The sequence below is a fragment of the Haliotis cracherodii genome, unplaced genomic scaffold, assembly GCF_022045235.1.
Source record: "Haliotis cracherodii isolate W230 unplaced genomic scaffold, xgHalCrac1.p SCAF_6, whole genome shotgun sequence".
Classification (NCBI taxonomy): domain Eukaryota; kingdom Metazoa; phylum Mollusca; class Gastropoda; order Lepetellida; family Haliotidae; genus Haliotis; species Haliotis cracherodii.
In genome coordinates, this window is record NW_027266319.1 from 31,278,967 (window position 1) to 31,298,885 (window position 19,919).

Sequence of the window (19,919 nt, forward strand, 5' to 3'; positions counted from 1 at the left end):
CCACAAAACATACTTGTTACTGATTTCATAACATGAATTGGGATATTTTTAGTACCAAATCAGGAATTCTAACTGACATTTGCTATAGACTTGGGGCTGAATTCGGGTGTCTGAGTGGGTCCAGATAAATCCAGGAATCAGTATGATGGTCTGAAGATACACAGAATCCACCATTATTTCCAACGACCTGCCAGACAGTGAGAGATGCATGTTATGTAGGTCAACCTTCAGGAAAATGTTTTGTGATATGTTTCTTTTGTACATTGCAATTGCCTGTTATGTATAGATGTAAATATTTTGAGCAGTTTGAAATTGAGAAAAATAGAAGAAAAATTAACAGAGTATTTTTATGATCTAATTATTAGTAAAACACACTATGATGGAAGAAATATATGTGGGGAACATCAATATCTGTGGCAATACATGTCAAATAAGTATACAGATTAAAACAATGACCAAGTGGATGACTAGCTGCTTTGGCAAAAGGTAAATTTGCTGCTCTGGCAATAGGTTAATTGTACTCTGGCAATAGGTTAATTTACTGCCCTGGCAATAGATTAATTTGTGCTCTGGCAATAGGTTAATTTGCTGCTCTGGCAATAGGTTAATTTGTTGCTCTGGCAATAAGTTAATTTGTGCTCTGGCAATAGATTAATTTGTGCTCTGGCAATAGGTTAATTTGCTGCTCTGGCAATAGGTTAATTTGCTGCTCTGGCAATAGGTTAATTTGCTGCTCTGGCAATAAGTTAATTTGTGCTCTGGCAATAAGTTAATTTGTGCTCTGGCAATTGGTTAATTTGTGCTCTGGCAATAGGTTAATTTGTTTCTCTGGCAATAAGTTAATTTGTGGCTCTGGCAATAGGTTAATTTGCTGCTCTGGCAATAAGTTAATTTGTGCTCTGGCAATGTTAATTTGTTGCTCTGGCAATAAGTTAATTTGTGCTCTGGCAATAAGTTAATTTGTTGCTCTGGCAATAAGTTAATTTGTTTCTCTGGCAATAGGTTAATTTGTGCTCTGGCAATAGGTTAATTTGTTTCTCTGGCAATAAGTTAATTTGTGCTCTGGCAATAGGTTAATTTGTTGCTCTGGCAATAGGTTAATTTGTTTCTCTGGCAATAAGTTAATTTGTTGCTCTGGCAATAGGTTAATTTGCTGCTCTGGCAATAAGTTAATTTGTGCTCTGGCAATAGGTTAATTTGTTGCTCTGGCAATAGGTTAATTTGCTGCTCTGGCAATAAGTTAATTTGTGCTCTGGCAATAGGTTAATTTGTTGCTCTGGCAATAGGTTAATTTGCTGCTCTGGCAATAGGTTAATTTGTTGCTCTGGCAATAGATTAATTTGTGCTCTGGCAATAGATTAATTTGTTGCTCTGGCAATAAGTTAATTTGTGCTCTGGCAATAGGTTATTTTGTGCTCTGGCAATAGGTTAATTTGTTGCTCTGGCAATAGGTTAATTTGTGGCTCTGGCAATAGATTAATTTGCTGCTCTGGCAATAGGTTAATTTGTTTCTCTGGCAATAAGTTAATTTGTGCTCTGGCAATAGGTTATTTTGTGCTCTGGCAATAGGTTAATTTGTTTCTCTGGCAATAAGTTAATTTGTGGCTCTGGCAAAAGGTTAATTTGCTGCTCTGGCAATAAGTTAATTTGTGCTCTGGCAATAAGTTAATTTGTGCTCTGGCAATAAGTTAATTTGTTTCTCTGGCAATAGGTTAATTTGTGCTCTGGCAATAGGTTAATTTGTTTCTCTGGCAATAAGTTAATTTGTGCTCTGGCAATAGGTTAATTTGCTGCTCTGGCGATAGGTTAATTTGTTTCTCTGGCAATAAGTTAATTTGTGGCTCTGGCAATAGATTAATTTGCTGCTCTGGCAATAGGTTAATTTGTGCTCTGGCAATAAGTTAATTTGTGCTCTGGCAATAGGTTAATTTGTTTCTCTGGCAATAAGTTAATTTGTGCTCTGGCAATAGGTTAATTTGTTTCTCTGGCAATAAGTTAATTTGTGGCTCTGGCAATAGGTTTTTTTGATGCTCTGGCAAAAGGTTAATTTGATGCTCTGGCAATAGGTTAATTTGTGCTCTGTCAATAGGTTAATTTGTTGCTCAGAGCCAACAAGACAGCGATTCCGACCTATCCCAGCTGTGGAAAATATGTCACCATTAATTTTTTGTCACATAAGTTTGCATTATAATAATTTCCCTCAGCACAGATATCTGTCAGATTCTATATGGTAAGCTGTAACTCCCAGCCTCTTACTATTGATGTTGTTGATGGCTCTCTGTGTGTCTATCCAACTGTGTCTGTTAGTGTGTATTTGTGGGACCTTCAGCTATTTTAATGCCATGTTGGTTTGAGTTTGACCTTGTGACATGTACTGCCTTGGTGGAATATACTCAGGGGCCCACCATTTAATATTCTAAAAGAGTTAAATTATCATAAGAGACAAAAACATTTAAAGGCAAACAATTATTTTCTTTGAAAGTAGCTGAACAATTCCTTTTTAACAACACTTTTTTGTCAGGACATCAAGTAGTTGTTCAGCAGAGAATTTATTTCCTAAAGTACTTGAGGTAAAATTATATTTTTCAGGAACATTTTTTTATTTTTTTATTTTTTAAATCCCAGGCCCCCCGCCACAATGTCAACTGATTGCTGCCTAATGACCCATACCCTCTGTCTTAACAGAGACCAAAAGGGAAAGAGGCACAGGCACCTGACAGGTCTTGAACACCACAATACACTCTGCAGAATTGCATTTTCAAATGCTGTGTGGCGTCAGGCTAACACATATATATATTTTTTATGCAAATTATTTTTATGGTGGGTGCTACTATTAGTAAGACAGGACAGTAGAGCAGGACATGCTTACCCTTTTTGCAAACACCTGGTGTCATCACTGTTTTTCAGTGTTTCATTCCTATAATTTTCACCTCTATTGTGCCTTTTACACCCAATGGAATCTGCTTTGTCAGATACTTGAGACGGGTTATTCTCTGACATTGAGACAGCCTCCGTGGTCTAGTGGTAGAGCATCTGCCCCTTAGAGCGGAACTTCCGGGGTTTGATCCCTGGCCACGTCATACCAAAAAACGTTAAAAGATGGTATTTGTTGTTACCCTGCCTGGTGCTTAGCATTAAGGGGCTAAAACAAGGACTGGTCGGCTTGGAGTCAGTATACTGTGTCTGAGTGGGGTACTCATGTTAAACCGAGGCATGATATCTCAGTGTGCTAGTACTATAAATTTGGCATCAGTCCACACCTACACAAGCATGCACGCACTCACACAAGCATGCACGCACTCACACAAGCATGCACGTCGCTATATAAGTGCAATAATCTTGGACGTGACGTTTCACCTCACCCACCTCACCTGTGGCATTGATGTTATATATTATATTGCATTAGAAAGGCCACTCACCCTGTACACCTCCATATAGATCGAACATATTTGCTTGGTCATTTCGTGTTCTAAAAAAGGGCCAAAATGGAATCAACAATTTGAGGAAACTAGATTTAAATTGATGATGTTAAAGGGAAACTTGGTCCGGATAGTTTGCAGTAGTAGCAAGTATGATTCAAGTATGTGTATGTTTTCAAATAAGAATTGAGTTTCATATAAACAGCAAAGAAACACAGGAAGATACGGAGGATGAGTGATGTTCATTATGAACTTGTGAAGTCCTCTGTCTCTGTTCAATTAACACAGATTAGAAATAAGCTTCTGGTATCTCTAATGATGCCCTTGGGCAGGTATCAAGTGATATAAGTCAAACAAGAAATCTCTACTCTTCTATGCCTGAGTGTCCTATTTGTCCAACTGTAATTGACAGGAAAACTCCCATATAACCGCTACTGTGATGGATATGTGTTTATTGTAACTTATATGAGCTTATTGTAACTTATATGACCCTTTTGTGTTGAGAAAATTAACATCATTTGTTGTATTTGTTGACAGAAAGAGGATGAATAGAAATATATACCGGTATGAGTTCAATAGCTGAGGTCTATCTTTGTTGTTTAGGGTTTTTTTTACTTGATATTGATATCACTATTACTTGATATTTTTTTTACACAAAAGGGCTTAGAGCTCATCTGAGTGGCATGGCTGCATAAACTTATATGGCAAGAGAACTTTGATTTGCATTCTGTTGGTGGATTAATAAGAAACAGTTCTCAAGTTGACTTTTGTTAGTGTGAGTTAATGTCATTGTGTCAGTCTGATTTGTCTACCATATCTGTCTGACTGGGTTATCCATGTTAAAACTGCAGCATGGTATCTCAGTGGGCTAGCATTATAATGACAGACATACACACAGACAGACAGACATGTGCATGCATGTCACTTTATCATCCAACACTGGCTCCTAAAACTTCTTGGGTGAGATCAAGCGATATCTAATTTGTACATATTGCTGCAATGAAATTGCATCACAAGCACTTGATATTTCACTGCTATGAACATGGAATTATTGTCATACGAGAGTTATCTCCCATCAAATTGTCTCCCTTTATCGTAAGTGTCTTGCCCATACACAATCAGTTGATATCCTTTTTAATAATGACACACACACACACACACACACACTCTGACACCCTCTCTCTCCACCCTCACACACACACACAAACACATGCACACACATGTACACACAACATACTAACACGCACGCACACACACACGCACGCGTGCACACACACACACACACACACACACACACACACACACACACACACACACACACACACACACACACACACACACACACACACACACACACACACACACACACACTATTAATATTTCATGCATAGAAATATGTGCACCAGATCAACCTTCATACCTTCAACCTTCAAACACATGCACACATGTACACACACACACAACATACTAACACACACACACACACACACACACACACACACACACACACACACACACACACACACACACACACACACACACACACACACACACACACACTATTAATATTTCCTGCATAGAAATATGTGCACCAGATCAACCTTCATATTACCAAGAGGTTCAACTGATCAATAGTTATTATTGATAGAAAGGAAGAATAGGAAACGAATTTATAATAGAAACAAAAAATAACAAAATCAAATTGATTTCACGATGTAAGGTGTGCAGAGAAAGAAACCCATGCTTTTGATCACATGGTTAAAATAATGAGGATGAAACATCTGGCCGCCTTCTGCCGATCTATGACGAGTTTGAAGCTTTAGGAAATGGTCAGAATAGTTTATGAAGCATAGTAATGTCAGTGTGAATAGGCTTTCCTAATTCTTCAGCTCAAACACTGAGCTGAAGAAGAGTCAGAGAGTGTATTCATCCCAACATCCTTTCATTAGCTTCTCCTCACACACCTATATAGTACTCTGCCGTCTCACAACTGGACTGTGGTAATCTGTTACTCTCAGAACCCATAAGTCCCTCCTCGCACAGTCACCTGCAACCAATGAGAGCAGCTCTCCAGCAACACCTCTCCCAGTCCCACAATACAGAACCTTACATCAGTGCAGGGCTGCAATTAGATGCCAGAATACTAGATAGCTCTCTAAACAGACTGCGGTGTATGGAGCTATTGATTCTTGAGGGAGTCGGGCGTAGTATCCGTTGTTCACTCGCTCGCTCACTGCAATTGTCCACAACTCCTTAAGAAATGCCCTTTAAGCTTGGACAGCTCAACTCATGATTTTTTTCTCTTTTAATTACAGAAAGAATGGTTGCTGTCTGCGACAGGAAGATGGAATATGTGACGATGGTTTGAAGAAGAAATCGTCAAATGTTTGTAAGAGTTTGGTTGTTTTTTTATGGTGATTCAAGTTATATAACAAGTGATAATGGACCTGACTACGAGTGGGGTTTACAGAAAGCCGACGTAGATTGCATCCTAATGTGACAAGGGAACCAAACTGGACAGAGACTGTTTCTTTTGGAGGCTCAATTTTGCCATTTCCTATTAGATCTTGGCCTGTCAAGACCTTAGTTAAGTTAAGAACAGTCTTCAACAGGATGAGCTGTGTTATAAACTTGTGACCATAGTGTATGAACTTGAACAACAGACGGATGTGATAATACTCTGTTATACTTGAACAACAGTAGGATGTGATAATACTCTGTTATACTTGAACAACAGTAGGATGTGATAATACTCTGTTATACTTGAACAACTGTAGGATGTGATAATAATCAGTTGTTATACTTGAAAAACAGACGGATGTGATAATAATCAGTTGTTATGCTTGAACAACAGATGGATGTGATAATAACCAGTTGTTATACTTGAACAACGGACAGATGTGATAATAATCACTTGTTATGCTTGAACAACAGACAGATAACTGTTTCATTCAGAAAATCACCAAATGATTCTGTTCTCAGAAGACATATTAACATCATAAGGAGTTTCCATGTTGATTATGTGTAAAAAGAACACATTTGTCTGAACCCATTATCGTCAGAAACACATACAGAAGCATGTAAGGATTATCAGTCTAACTACATCAAGAAATTGATTACCTGCAACGAGACACCATTGATGAAGAGTGTCAAGATACATACCAGTCAAATGGGAGCTAGTTTGTGATTGTGGCTGATGCGTAAAATACCAGGGCTGTGATTGGTTGATGCAAGACATAGGTGGTTTGTGATTGGCTGAATCATGAAATGAGTGTGGGAAGGTACAGAGTTAACATTCCTCAACACAGGTGGGTTTTCCCAGTCCATGAATCTTGGACCCAATGAAACAGTAAAGACATGTATATCCTTGGCTGCCTCATGACTTGAGAAGGGAGTATATGGATGACATGATACTGCTGTCAGTGTCAGTATGCCGTCTGGCATCTTGGGATGCTGAGAGAATTTGATCTGAATGGTGACAATGCAGGATGACAACATGATCATCACAGGATTCTCAATGAAATCGAAACAAATGTTCTTGACAATTTGTCTGTGATATTTATTTCAATTTTGCTGTTGGAAAAATAAGAATGACGACAACAGATACAGCTGTGAATAGTTCCAATGACAACTACACGTCTTATGGAATGGACTTTCCAAATTTCACCGAGGATGACTCCTTCAATCGTAAGCTTCTTACGTACTATCTTATGGGCGTTGGCGGTATGACTATAAGCTGCCTTGGTATCATTGGCAATATCTTGTCAATTGTTGTACTCACAACAAAATCCATGCGTTCATCAACCTACATGTTCTTGGCAGCCTTGGCCGCATGTGATACACTCGTGCTTATTGTCACAATGCTGATGCTAATTAAGGACACCAAGCCCCCGCAGAAATACTCAGTGGATTTGTTCGAGGAACCATACTATGCCTTCATCTTTCCCTATGTACACCCCATAGCTATAACATTCCAGGTGACGTCCATTTGGTTGACACTGGCGTTTACTGTTGACCGATATATCATGATTTGTCACCCATTCAGGGCCGAGACAATGTGCAGTCGGGGCAGGGCGCGAAAAGTCATCATCGCCTTGTTTGTTGCTGGAATTATTTTCAATTTGCCGCGGTTCTTTGAATATAACACGTTGGAGATAACTTATGAGGATATGAACAACCAGACAATGGAGATGTACATGATAGAGTTGACAGCAGTGGGGAACAATGAGTATTTTAAAGAAATTGTTCATTCCTGGATGTATCTAATATGTGTGTGTGGCCTCCCGTTCTTGACTCTTGCCGTTCTTAACTACTTTCTCATACGTGCAGTTCACCTCTCGCGTAAAAAAGGCAAGGAAATCAATGTCCGTGAGAAGCGTCGGAATGACACTACGATAATGTTGATAGGAGTGGTTGTTGTGTTTCTCATTTGCCAGGGTCCTGCCCTCGTCTCACGTATGATGTGGGCATTTAGCTCTCTTGCTAAACTTGATTCGCCATATCACACGCTAAGTGAAGTCGCCAACTTTCTAGTTATCATGAACTCAGCAATCAATATTGTGCCATATTACTTTTTTGGCAAAAAATTTCGCAAGGAATTCTGGAGACTGTTTTGTTCATGTGTGTTTAATAAAGAAGAACTACGAAAAATGACCCGGAGTTTCAGCATCTCTGTAGCCGATGGCAACCGTAAGCACAATGTTGCTCCTCACGAAATAAATGGAATGGAAATGAATGGTCTGAAACATCTCCACCCTGCGTTACTGGCACCGAAGGACAGTGTTGCTGCCCCTTTAATTGATGAGCGAGATCGGTCAGTCTCCGACGCATCAGACCTCAGTGGCTATGAATACAACCCAAAGAAAACCGTTCACTTTTATCCCAGCTCAAATCAGCTTCAAGTCAATGGGAAACAGCCAGGCTACCTCATCGCTTCAACTGTGGAGGATAAATAAGTGCAACCAAGACAAATTGTGTACTTAACTATTTTAACAATATTGTGTGAATAACATAAATTTACCTGAATACTGGACTGATTATAGATGTACTACTTATTGATTTATATGCTTGTCTGCCTATGTGATATGGAGATAAACCTTTAAACACGCAGTGAGCTGATCAAACCCTTACTGACATGGCATGGTACTGTTCACATGTGAGTATGACATGTGCTTATCCTGTTTGAAGCCGATGTGTATATTGTTTGCAAATAGGGATAAGGCATTAATAAATACCAGATTAGATTTTCATCCAAATTTTAAAAAAATGTAAGGCAGAAGGCATTTTGTTTTTTTAAACCAACATTTCAATGCTTCTGTGGCTATTAACTGTCAATGTCTGTGAATCACATGAGGTTGAGTTTGACTTGTATCTGCACCTGTAGGTATTGGGTACAGGGAGATGATGAGATGTGGGGTGTTCATTAGTGAGACAGGCAAGGCGGAACACCTAATAATCTATGTGTTCTACCATAATCTTGAATCAGTTAATGTTAATGTCTTGTTTTACAAATGACCTGACTCTTTAGGTTTGATTTTGGAAAAAATTACTAAACCATATTTGATGCTGTATTTGAAATATGTTTTTTATAAGAAAAATTCTACTCTAGTTTTAATTTTTGTTTTTCTTTTTGTTATGAAATTAACCCCAATCCAACCCTTATAACATTTTATTTTTTTTATTTTTTGAAAGTTTTGCATACTGACGTATTTCACGTTGACCAAGAACATCTGGAAACGTGTAACTACTCCTGGCTCTGGGCCTCTATTCTTTTATTGTTATTTTTTCTTTGAAAGAGGCTGTGCTTCAAAGTTATGTGATATGACTTTATAGTTTGTTATGTAATTAGAAAACACTGAGCACTTTTCACTTTGTAATAAGTGAAATGATAGTTTTCATTTACTGATCCAAAATGAGACCATTATTGACTTTTCCTTAACTGTTTGATGCACACAAAATACACAAACTTTAAGTGATAACTTTTCATTTTACAGACATATTATGTCATTCCACAGTCACATTATACTTAAAGTAAACAGTGAAATATTTTATTATATATTATATATTATATATTATTTCAACATGTGTTCCTGCACCTTTGTTTCCATGTGGTAGAAAAGATTTGAAAGCTCTTTTTGATTCATAAACACATGCTCATGATATAGTCGGAATTGTACAATCGACTCTTTATGCAGAGATTTCTACTGGATATGGAAAGAGTTTTGTCGCTTTATTCGCAAAGGATGCCACATGGACTGCAGAAACATTTTGTGTAAAACAGCCTATGAAAACTAACTTTATCCCAAAGAAGATTGAAACATTTCAGAATTAAGGTGTTATATATTTTTTGTTGCTTGGTTACCAGCTAATGGGAAAAAAAGAATTCTGTATAGAATTTTTATTTTTAACCACTGAGGTCTGATAGCCCCACTTTCAAAGGAAAAAAATTCGTAAATTGTTTTTCAGCCTGGCCCAGACAAGTGAAGCATGCTCTCTGATCTCTACACGTTCGCTCAAAGTGGAAGATAAAGACAGAGGATTACTATTTATAGATTCACCTGCCTTATTTGGTGACAATTTAAGAATATAAAGGTATAATTTTATCCTTGTTTTTATTTTCATCACTGACTTGGGATTTTTAGCCAAACAATCTCGCCAACCATCAAAATATATAAAACCTGAGGCTTTTTTTATGATTCATTGATTGAACTTCTCTCCTGGATCCTATTCTGACACATGACATATCCTTCATTGAAACAAGCTATATATGTTATTAATGAAGCTGTTATTTCATTTGATGTACGTTGTTTTTGTCCTTTGTCAAGAATCCTGACAGAACAGGTGCACATAAGTGTGCAGTCACAGATGCACTGTTGTTGTGACCATCTGTTATTTATCTGCACATGTTTAAAGTCACAATTTTGCCAAATTTTGAATTTCTCGTGTTAAGAAGTAATTGAATTGTTTCTTGTATGTTCTTGTACTTTTAACACTGACTAATACTAAATGCTCAAATACGAAGTTCAACTTCAAGTTTATTTTCATCATGTTGGATATTCTGTTGATATCATTCAGAATAAACATTTGATATTTCATACCAGAGTGAATGTGTTTCTTTTCTCAATTACTTTGTTATTGATGCCTTTAGTCTTTTAAAAAACTATTCAGTTTTAAACAGTTTAATTTGTTAATTTGAATACTATTAACAATTGAAAACATGAAAATTAAGGAAGAGAATTTATAGGTGTCAATTTCTTTATTATGAGGAAAACAACATTTCAGAGTACATGTATATTCTTATTCCTTCATCAGATGAATAAATGCTTACTTACTTACTTTCTTTGGAGATTTAACGTGCGCTTTCCGACTGATGCGTATTTCGCACATGGGCAATAAATGCTATGAGGCAGAGAACATATATATGTAACTGTACCAACAACAAAAGTAATGCGATAACAAAGGTGGAACAAGGAAGCCAACATATAATTGGCGCTGATAGGAGATAGCAATGGACAAATGGAAGCAAAGGCTTGACACTAAATAGCGCTGATAGATGATTAAGATGGAAAACTGGAAGCCAGGACTTAAATTATCACTGATTGGACAATGGGCAAACAGGAGGCTGGGGGGTATCAGCACTGATAGGTAATAGAATGGAAATTCCTATTCTTACAGGTACATATATATGCTCTCTGCCTCATAGCATTTATATGCTCTCTGCCTCATAGCATTTACTCACCTGATGAAGGAGTAAGTGTTTGCTCCAAAACATTGTGTTATGTGTATCACATTAATGCCTTTCAAAGACAGGAAAATGTATGATTTTCATCATATACGCTTTCTCATTTGATTTGATTTAACATGTCAGTTCTAAAATGAAGGGGTTGAGGAATAATAACAACAACAGCAATAATAATAATATATATATATATATATATAATAATAAAGGGGGGCACGGGTGGCCCAGTTGCTTAAGGCGCCACGATTCGCTGTGCAGAGTTGAATCCCTTGGGCATGCCAGAAACCTATGATTGTGGGCTCAAATCCCGTTTTGTCCTGATTATGTTTCTAGGTTTGTCAGCACCATAACCCGTGCTCGTGGGTTTCAACGAAGTGGTAAACACCTGAGACCTGCATCACTTCGGGCTTTCCTCCCACATTAAGCTGACACGCTGTGATATAACTGGAATACTGTTCAAAGCGGCATTAAACCCAACTCACTCACTATATAATATAGTGCCTAATATCCAACTGTTAGCTGTTTAGTGGTGCTTACGTTTATCTATGTAACATAGAATACAGTTGTATACAAAAGATAAGTAACATGTAAGAGCCCAATCTTCTGTAGCTCTGAGACTTTTATGCTTGGAGATCACAGTTTGCTTAACGAGCCATGTATTTGGGACAAGCCAGCTGAAAAAAAGTTCTAAGCCTGTTTGGTAAATCATGGTGAAAGGGGAGATCTGTTTACATCTAGTTGGTCCAGTTTCTGGAGTTCCTCCTTGTTTTCTCATTCTAAGACACTGCTGGAAGTTCAGGCTACAACACAACTCCCAAGTTATTCTAGGGTTGTAAAACCAAAGTTTCCTTCCCAGGGCAAAGGAACAGACAAATATGTCAAAATAAATTAAGAAAATATGTTATATATTGTCCAAAACATATTGACAAATTTGTCCCCCTATACAGAAGTAGATTCGATTAGCACCTAGTCAGTTTCACACATGCAAACATTTCTTATGCCACACAAGCACACTGTATGTTCTTCCATTAATATCGAAGACAATTAGTATTTTTGTGTGAAATCATTCAGATACTGTTGCACATTTCAGTTTAGGGTCTGTAAGATAGCCTAGTGGTTAAAGCGTTCGCTCGTCATGCCGAAGACCCTGGTTTGATTCCCAACATGGGTACAATTTGTGAAGCCCATTTCTGGTGTCCCCCGCCGTGATATTGCTGGAATATTGCTAAAAGTGGTGTAAAATCAAACTCGCTCACTCACCCATTTCAGTTTATGATCAATTTACAAGAACAAAAACAAACATATTTTATTACATTTCCAAATAATAATGTCTAATAGCTCCAAAATATGACTTCTATGTGTACGCCTCTGTGACCAAATTGGTGGCAATGAATGAGTAATGAAATTCCATACAGTATTTAGGATCTATTTTAAGGAAAAGTGATTCAGTGTCACAAGTTGCTGTGACTTACTGGGGCAGTCGGGTAGCCTAGAGGTTAAAGCATTCACTCGTCATGCCAAAGACCCTGGTTTGATTCCCGACATGGGTACAATGTGTGAAGCCCATTTATGGTGTCCTCCACCGAAGATCCAGGGTAGAATAGGTCTTCAGCAACCCATGCTTGCCGTAAAAGGCGACTAACGGGATCGAGTGGTCAGGCTCGCTGACTTGGTTGATGCATGTCATCGTATCCCAATTTGTTGGATCGATGCTCATGATGTCAATCAATGTCTGGTGCAGACTCAATTATTTACAGACCGTCTAGCCTTAGATGTTTACTGGGGTTGAGTTAGTGGCGCTTTGAGCATGCACCTTGTGGATAGATTCCAGCGCATTACAACTACACATTACTGTTATTATGATGGTATTTAGCTGCTTTTAGCAATATTCCAGCAATATCACAGTGGTGGGGCATCAGAAATGAAATGGACTGCACACATTGTATCCATGTGGGGAATCAAACCCAGGCCTTTGGCATGAAGAGGAAACACTTGAACCACTTGGCTATCCCACCACCCCAGATGTTTGCAGTAATATTGCTGACTACAGCGTTTCATAACATTCACTCACTCCAACCATATTTGGTCATTCCTTGTCTTGCGGTGGTCGGGTAGCCTAGTGGTTAAAGCATTCGCTCGTCACACTGAAGACCCGGGTTCGAATCCCGACATGGGTACAATGTGTGAAGCCCATTTTTGGTGTCCCCCGCCGTGATATTACTGGAATATTGCTAAAATGGCCTAAAACCACACTCACTCACTCATTTTGTCTTACTCATCCATCATATGGAGCTGAATTTGACATCATTCTGGTCATGTGCACAAGTCATCCTCATCAATCTCAGACCTACGTTGGCCATCCAGTTGTCCGACTCCCAGGAAGTAATCCCTGATAACATGTCCACTGTATGAGTTTCATGCATCCAGTCTCCTTGCTGTCAACTAAATGTTGAAACTTCCTACATGGTCTAGTGGATAGAGCGTCTGGCTGCAGAGCGGAAGATTCATGGTTCGATCCCTGGCCGTGTCTTACCGAAGATGTTTAAAGATGGTACTTCTTGTTACACTGCCTATGGAGTTTACAGGACTGGTTGATGGTTTGGTTCAACTGTGGCATGGTAACTCAGTGGATTAATACAGTAATATAGACTACTAGAAGCAGCCTGCCTCCTCTCCTCTCACCTCTACCCTCTTCCCAATGTGAGCTGCTATTTAAGAGCATTGATCTTGAATGCGACGGTAAACCCCATGACATCTCGTGATGGTTGGTGGAGCTAATTGAGTGGACAATCTCTCACTCTCTCTCTCTCTCTCTCTCTCTATATATATATATATATAGATATAGATATATTTCGTGAAATAACCAGTATCTCCCTAAACAGTTACGTTTATCAACTTACTATTAATTTATCAACTTTACATTCAGCCATCAATCATTGAAAGGGAATTTGATTTGAAAGGTATTGTGCCAAATGTCATAGCTCATTTCACGGAATGCAAAACATTTTAAGCGAAAATATTCTTCTGAGGTTATTATGCTCATAATGTTGATATTGCCCATTTCATGCAAAGAAGCTTTCTAGTATGAAGAGAATAAGAAATCTCCTTCACCAAAACCATTTGAATTGAACATGGCAGCTGTGATGAATGAGAAGATATTATGACAGTAATAGATCTCATGGCGACTTTACTGAAAAAGGGACTAGCACGAAGATTGAATATTGTTGTCAGTAGGTTTTAGAGAGCCATTGAAGCTTCTGTCATTATAGATAATAAGGCTTAAACCTATATTCAACCTTAAACTATAGACTTCAGGCTGAATTATTAGACTTTATCATCGATAGCATTACTTAGCATGTCAGAGGTAATGGCTCGCAAGTTATGTAAGAATATCAGCGTGATTTTTCACACACTGGCTTAAATCGCTTGAGGTAGATGGCCGAGAGGTCAATGTCTAAACTTGTGGACATTCTAGGGTTGGCTGTCATTGTAATCCTGGCTGAAGGTGTTCCTTCGTTGCTCATGCATTCAGTCACTGGTTTGCCAGGGCCAGACTTGATTTGTGACAGGTGTCCATGATGAAGCTGGAATATTGCTGACTGTAGAATTAAACATCATGGATTCTTTCACTCACTGCATATCACCTGACATGATTTACAACTGGTTTCTCTGAACCAGGACACAGCCTGCCGAGGCTCCTGGGGAAGACACACTTCACTGGCAGAGTTGGGGAGAAACGTCTAAGACCTGCATCCCTTCCTCCTCCTTCAGCTAACATGCAGTGATGCGCCTGAAATAGTTACAGTACAAAGCACTCAGGGAGTCCAGGAATTGTCTGTTGTGAGAAAGGCTTAAAGACGTGTTTTACTGTCACTGTCACTAGACTGCCAATGTGATGGGTTGGTGTGTCACAGTGTTGTGATGGTGTGCCACTGTGTTGTGTTGGTCTGTCACAGTGTTGTGTTTGTCTATCACAGTGTTGTGTTGGTGTGCCACAGTTTTGATTGGGTTTGCCACAGTGTTGTGATGGTGTGTTTCAGTGTTGTGTTGGTCTGTCACAGTGTTTTGTTGGTCTATCACTGTGTTGTATTGGTCTATCATAGTGTTGTATTGGTCTGTCACAGGTTTGTGTTGGTCTATCACAGTGTTGTGTTGGTCTGTCACAGTGCTGTGTTGGTCTATCACATTGTTGTACGGTCTATCACTGTGTTGTATTGATCTGTCATAGTGTTGTATTGGTCTGTCACAGGTTTGTGTTGGTCTATCACAGTGTTGTGTTGGTCTGTCACATTGTTGTACGGTCTATCACAGTGTTGTATTGGTCTATCACAGTGTTGTGTTGGTCTGTCACATTGTTGTACGGTCTATCACAGTGTTGTATTGGTCTATCACAATGTTGCGTTCGTCTATCACAGTGTTGAGTTGGTCTATCGCAGTGTTGTGTTGGTCTGTCATAGTGTTGTATTGGTCTGTCACAGTGTTTTGTTGGCCTTTCACAGTGCCTTAAGAACTGTCACACTTTTTGCAAATATCTGCCAGACATGCTTTTACAGCATTAAAGGCTCTTTTCAAACTTCAGCTTCATTGATCTTTTGACAAGACCCTTCGGCAAAACTCTCACAAAACTGTATCCATCAGATGTAAGTTTAGCACCTGTCTGGACATTCTGTGTGGATGAAGTGTACAGACACTATTACCAACTCAGTATGATTAGAGTCAATAACAAACACTGACATGTGTCATGTGTAATGTGAGCGAAACAGAGAGAGTGAGTGTACCATGTCAGGCTGCTACTTTGTACATTAGGAACTGATCTGATTGCCTATTTGACAAGTTTATATGTCTGGTAAAAGTTCTGCCTAAATCTACAGATCAATAACGATTGTTTAAAAAATGTGGGTCTCTCTGTGTATGGAGTTACTCTTGTGACACAAACTGGCAGCGATGTTGAAAATAATGTTGGGGCTGCTATATATCAGTTATATTTCTTGTCATATGATAATTGAATTCAGAATGTTTTTTAAATATCTAGCAAATATCCCAAACTTCAGGTGACCTTCAGGCACTTACTGTTTTCCAAAGCCACTCCCATGTTTTGTGCTAAAGCAAGAAGCAAGATCTTTGTGTTTGTTTGTTTATTGTTTAACGCTGAACTCAGGAATATTCCAGCTATATCACAGCAGTCTGGACCAGACAATCCAGTGACTCACATCATGAGTATCAATTTATGCAACTGGGATACAATGACATGAATCAACCCAGTCAGCAAATCTGACCACCTGATCCTGTTAGTCACTCTTTTATGGCCAAAAGTACTATCAAAGTAACCTAAGGGTCCAGTGATTGTATTTGGCAAAACCTTGATCCCATCAATTTAAAGCATAGTTACCACCACAGATAAGACTCACTCACTCACTCACTCACTCACTCACTCACTCACTCACTCACTCACTCACACACACACACACACACACACACACACACTCACTCACCAAAACACTCACTCCTCAGCAAAGAGCACTAGCCAACAATTATTTTTTTTCACAACCACATGATTGCTTCAAACGTAAACCAATGACTGTTTAAATTTTAAATAGGAATCCTTATAATGGTCATTCTGCTGATGTCTAAAATAAATACACCAAAGTAACATGATTAATTGCAAAAAGAGCAGTGGAACTATGAATTTTAACTTGGATTCTGGTCCACAAATTCGTCCATTAATCCTGTCAAAAATGTTGTTAAAGTATGGCCATACAAACAGGCTAAGAACTAGACTTGCTCGCTGATTGGTCCCCAGGAATGTTACTGCCCATGGAATAACAGCTATTTCCATCCCAGCTTCAGACCCAAACCTTTATTGCACGTATGAGCTCATTTTCTTCACAATCAAAGCAATACCAGGCAAGGCTCATGTTCACTTAACATGTTCTCTGTCCAACAATGACAGTTCAAATTGCAAATTTTCCATCTTAATTTCTCAGTAAGGGGATTATTTGTGTCAACTATGCTGGCTTCTTGGCTTAATAGCATTTAGTTAATTGCTGCCGTCCAGCTAGTTACTGTGCTACAAGCTCTGGTTTTGCCAATGGTGCTTCTGAAGCCGCTAAGTCCTGTTTCTCATGCATTGGAGGACAGTGATAGAGAGAGTGAAACCGTATAGTGATTAGGTGACTGCCTTCAATGTTTATAGGGGATTTGGCTGTTTGCATTGACTGACTTGCCAGTGAACATGGAAGGTCCTTTAGTGTCCTAAGCTGTGTCAATAATGGTTGCTCCTGTGAAAAAGAGAAGGGTATAATATGCAAGTCAACAACATGTGACGATGTGTTCAGCAACTCTTGAAGTTATTTCTTTATTCACACATGCAAGGCGGGGTTTTACAATGGGAATTTTTGGTAAGGAGTTCTTTGTTTTTTTCAATTCCATATCAGAATACAAATGTTTTCCCAATTTGTAGCTCACTTGAAAGTTTCATGTGAGCTGTTTGTATGGAGTGGCATCTGTTTGTTATTAAGTGTCACATTTTCATTTTCAACATCTTGACTGAAACCATTAGGGTTTATATCCCAGATTTGCCTTTTTTCTTGGTTTGTCAGCACCTTGTCTGTACTTGTTGTTTTCATCCAAGTTTTTCATGTCTGAGACCTTCATCACTTCAGGGGGCGGTCGGGTAGCCTAGTGGTTAAAGTGTTCGTTCGTCACGCCAAAGACCCCGGTTCGATTCCCGACATGGGTACAATGTGTGAAGCCCATTTCTGGTGTCCTCCGCTGAGATATTGCTGGAATATTGCTAAAAGCGGCGTAAAACCATACTCACTCACTCACTCACTCACTCACTTCATCACTTCAGGCTTTCCTCTCAAGTATGACGTCCTTCTCCGTGGTCTAGTGGATGAAGCATCTGCCTGGAGAGTGGAAGGTCGGGGTTTGATCCCGGCCGCATCGTACCAAAAGATTGTAACTTTTACCCTGCCTGGCATTCAGGCAAGGACTGGTCTGCTCACTCAAAATCATGAGTGACAAGTACTTTCATGCAACTGTGAAATATATCAATATGAATCACTGTATATATGATAGCAGATGTTTGCTGAATTTGTTCATCACACCCTGATAATAAGTCCCCAGTTTGATTTTCAACATGGATTAGATGGCAGAAACGTATGAGTTTGGGTTTGAATCCTGATTTGCCCCGATAGTGTTTCCTAAGGTTTTGTTAGCACCAATCCTGTGCTCATGGGTTTCATCGCCTGACACCTGCATCACATTGAGCTTTCCTCCCACATTAAGCTGACATGCAATGCTATAACTGGAATTCTCAGTAACTACCTCACTCATGTCTCATCGTTCAGTCTTACTATAACAATGAAAGGATTCTCCTGTCTAGCTCTGATGCAGCTGGGTCATTTGTTATCGACATACACCTGATGTGTTCTGCTGCATTAGTGATGCCAAGCTTTAAACAATCTTCAAAGTGTCTGTAAGCATTCTGTTTGAACTTCAACTGCCTGTATACAATAACAGTCCAATGAAATATGTATAAACTCTTTAATGCCAGCAGGAACACTCACGCTTGATTTCAGCCATATTCATTTGTGTCTGTGCTTGGTTTATATGTAATCAATACATAAAAGAAATAATGAAAAGCTTCTTTTTTTAGCCAACAAATGCAAGGTTCAGTAAATCTAGTCTTGAGTACTTGGTGATATGGGGTGTGTGGCATGAGCCCCGTAATAATGTCCAAGTGCAAAGATTTATCGACAGAGAGGGCGTATATGAGCAATTTGTCTGGGCCTGGATTGTGTCTAGGAATGACCCAATCAATTGTATCATTGATTTATTTCTAATTTTCTCGAATCTAGTTGTAATCATAACACATATTTTACGGTAAAAAGTACAAATTATTTTCTGCCCTGAAGGATATCTTGGACATAAATGAGGCTGTTTGATTTGAATGTGTGATATCATCCCTGAAGGAGATAGTAGACTGACTGAGGCTGCTTGAGTTGAATGTGTGATATCCCTGAAGGAGATCATGGAGATCACTTAGGCTGCTTGAGTTGAATGTGTGATATCCCTGAAGGAGATCATGGAGATCATTGAGGCTGCTTGATGTGAATGTGTGATATCCCTGAAGGAGATCATGGAGATCACTGAGGCTGCTTGAGTTGAATGTGTGATATCCCTGAAGGAGATCATGGAGATCACTGAGGCTGCTTGAGTTGAATGTGTGATATCCCTGAAGGAGATCATGGAGATCACTGAGGCTGCTTGAGTTGAATGTGTGATATCATCCCTGAAGGAGATCATGGAGATCATTAAGACTGCTTGAGTTGAATGTGTGATATCCCTGAAGGAGATCATGAAGATCACTGATGCTGCTTGAGTTGAATGTGTGATAACCCTGAAGATCATGGAGATCACTGAGGCTGCTTGAGTTGAATGTGTGATATCCCTGAAGGAGATCATGGAGATCACTGAGGCTGCTTGAGTTGAATGTGTGATAACCCTGAAGGAGATCATGGAGATCACTGAGGCTGCTTGAGTTGAATGTGTGATAACCCTGAAGGAGATCATGGAGATCACTGAGGCTGCTTGAGTTGAATGTGTGATATCCCTGAAGGAGATCATGGAGATCACTGAGGCTGCTTGAGTTGAATGTGTGATATCCCTGAAGGAGATTATGGCGATCACTGAAACTGCTGGAGTTGAATGTGTGATAACCCTGAAGGAGATCATGGAGATCACTGAGGCTGCTTGAG

At 39.1% G+C, this 19,919-nt stretch overlaps 2 protein-coding genes across 2 annotated transcripts in view; both read left to right on the plus strand.

Annotated features, from left to right (window-relative positions):
- The window catches only part of LOC139445181 (general transcription factor 3C polypeptide 1-like), a 281,341-nt gene that overhangs the window by 222,869 nt on the left and 38,553 nt on the right, over window positions 1–19,919 (plus strand). The gene's annotated exons all lie outside the window — the stretch shown is intronic.
- On the plus strand, window positions 6,380–8,787 carry LOC139445438 (FMRFamide receptor-like). Its single transcript, XM_071226583.1, has one exon. It carries the CDS (start codon window positions 7,010–7,012, stop codon window positions 8,372–8,374), a length of 1,365 nt encoding a protein of 454 aa, XP_071082684.1. The 5' UTR covers window positions 6,380–7,009; the 3' UTR covers window positions 8,375–8,787.

What these genes read in the sequence shown, in the direction of transcription:
- LOC139445438 (XM_071226583.1), top strand. Translation starts at nt 7,010, where the DNA reads ATGACGACAACAGATACAGCTGTGAATAGTTCCAATGACAACTACACG.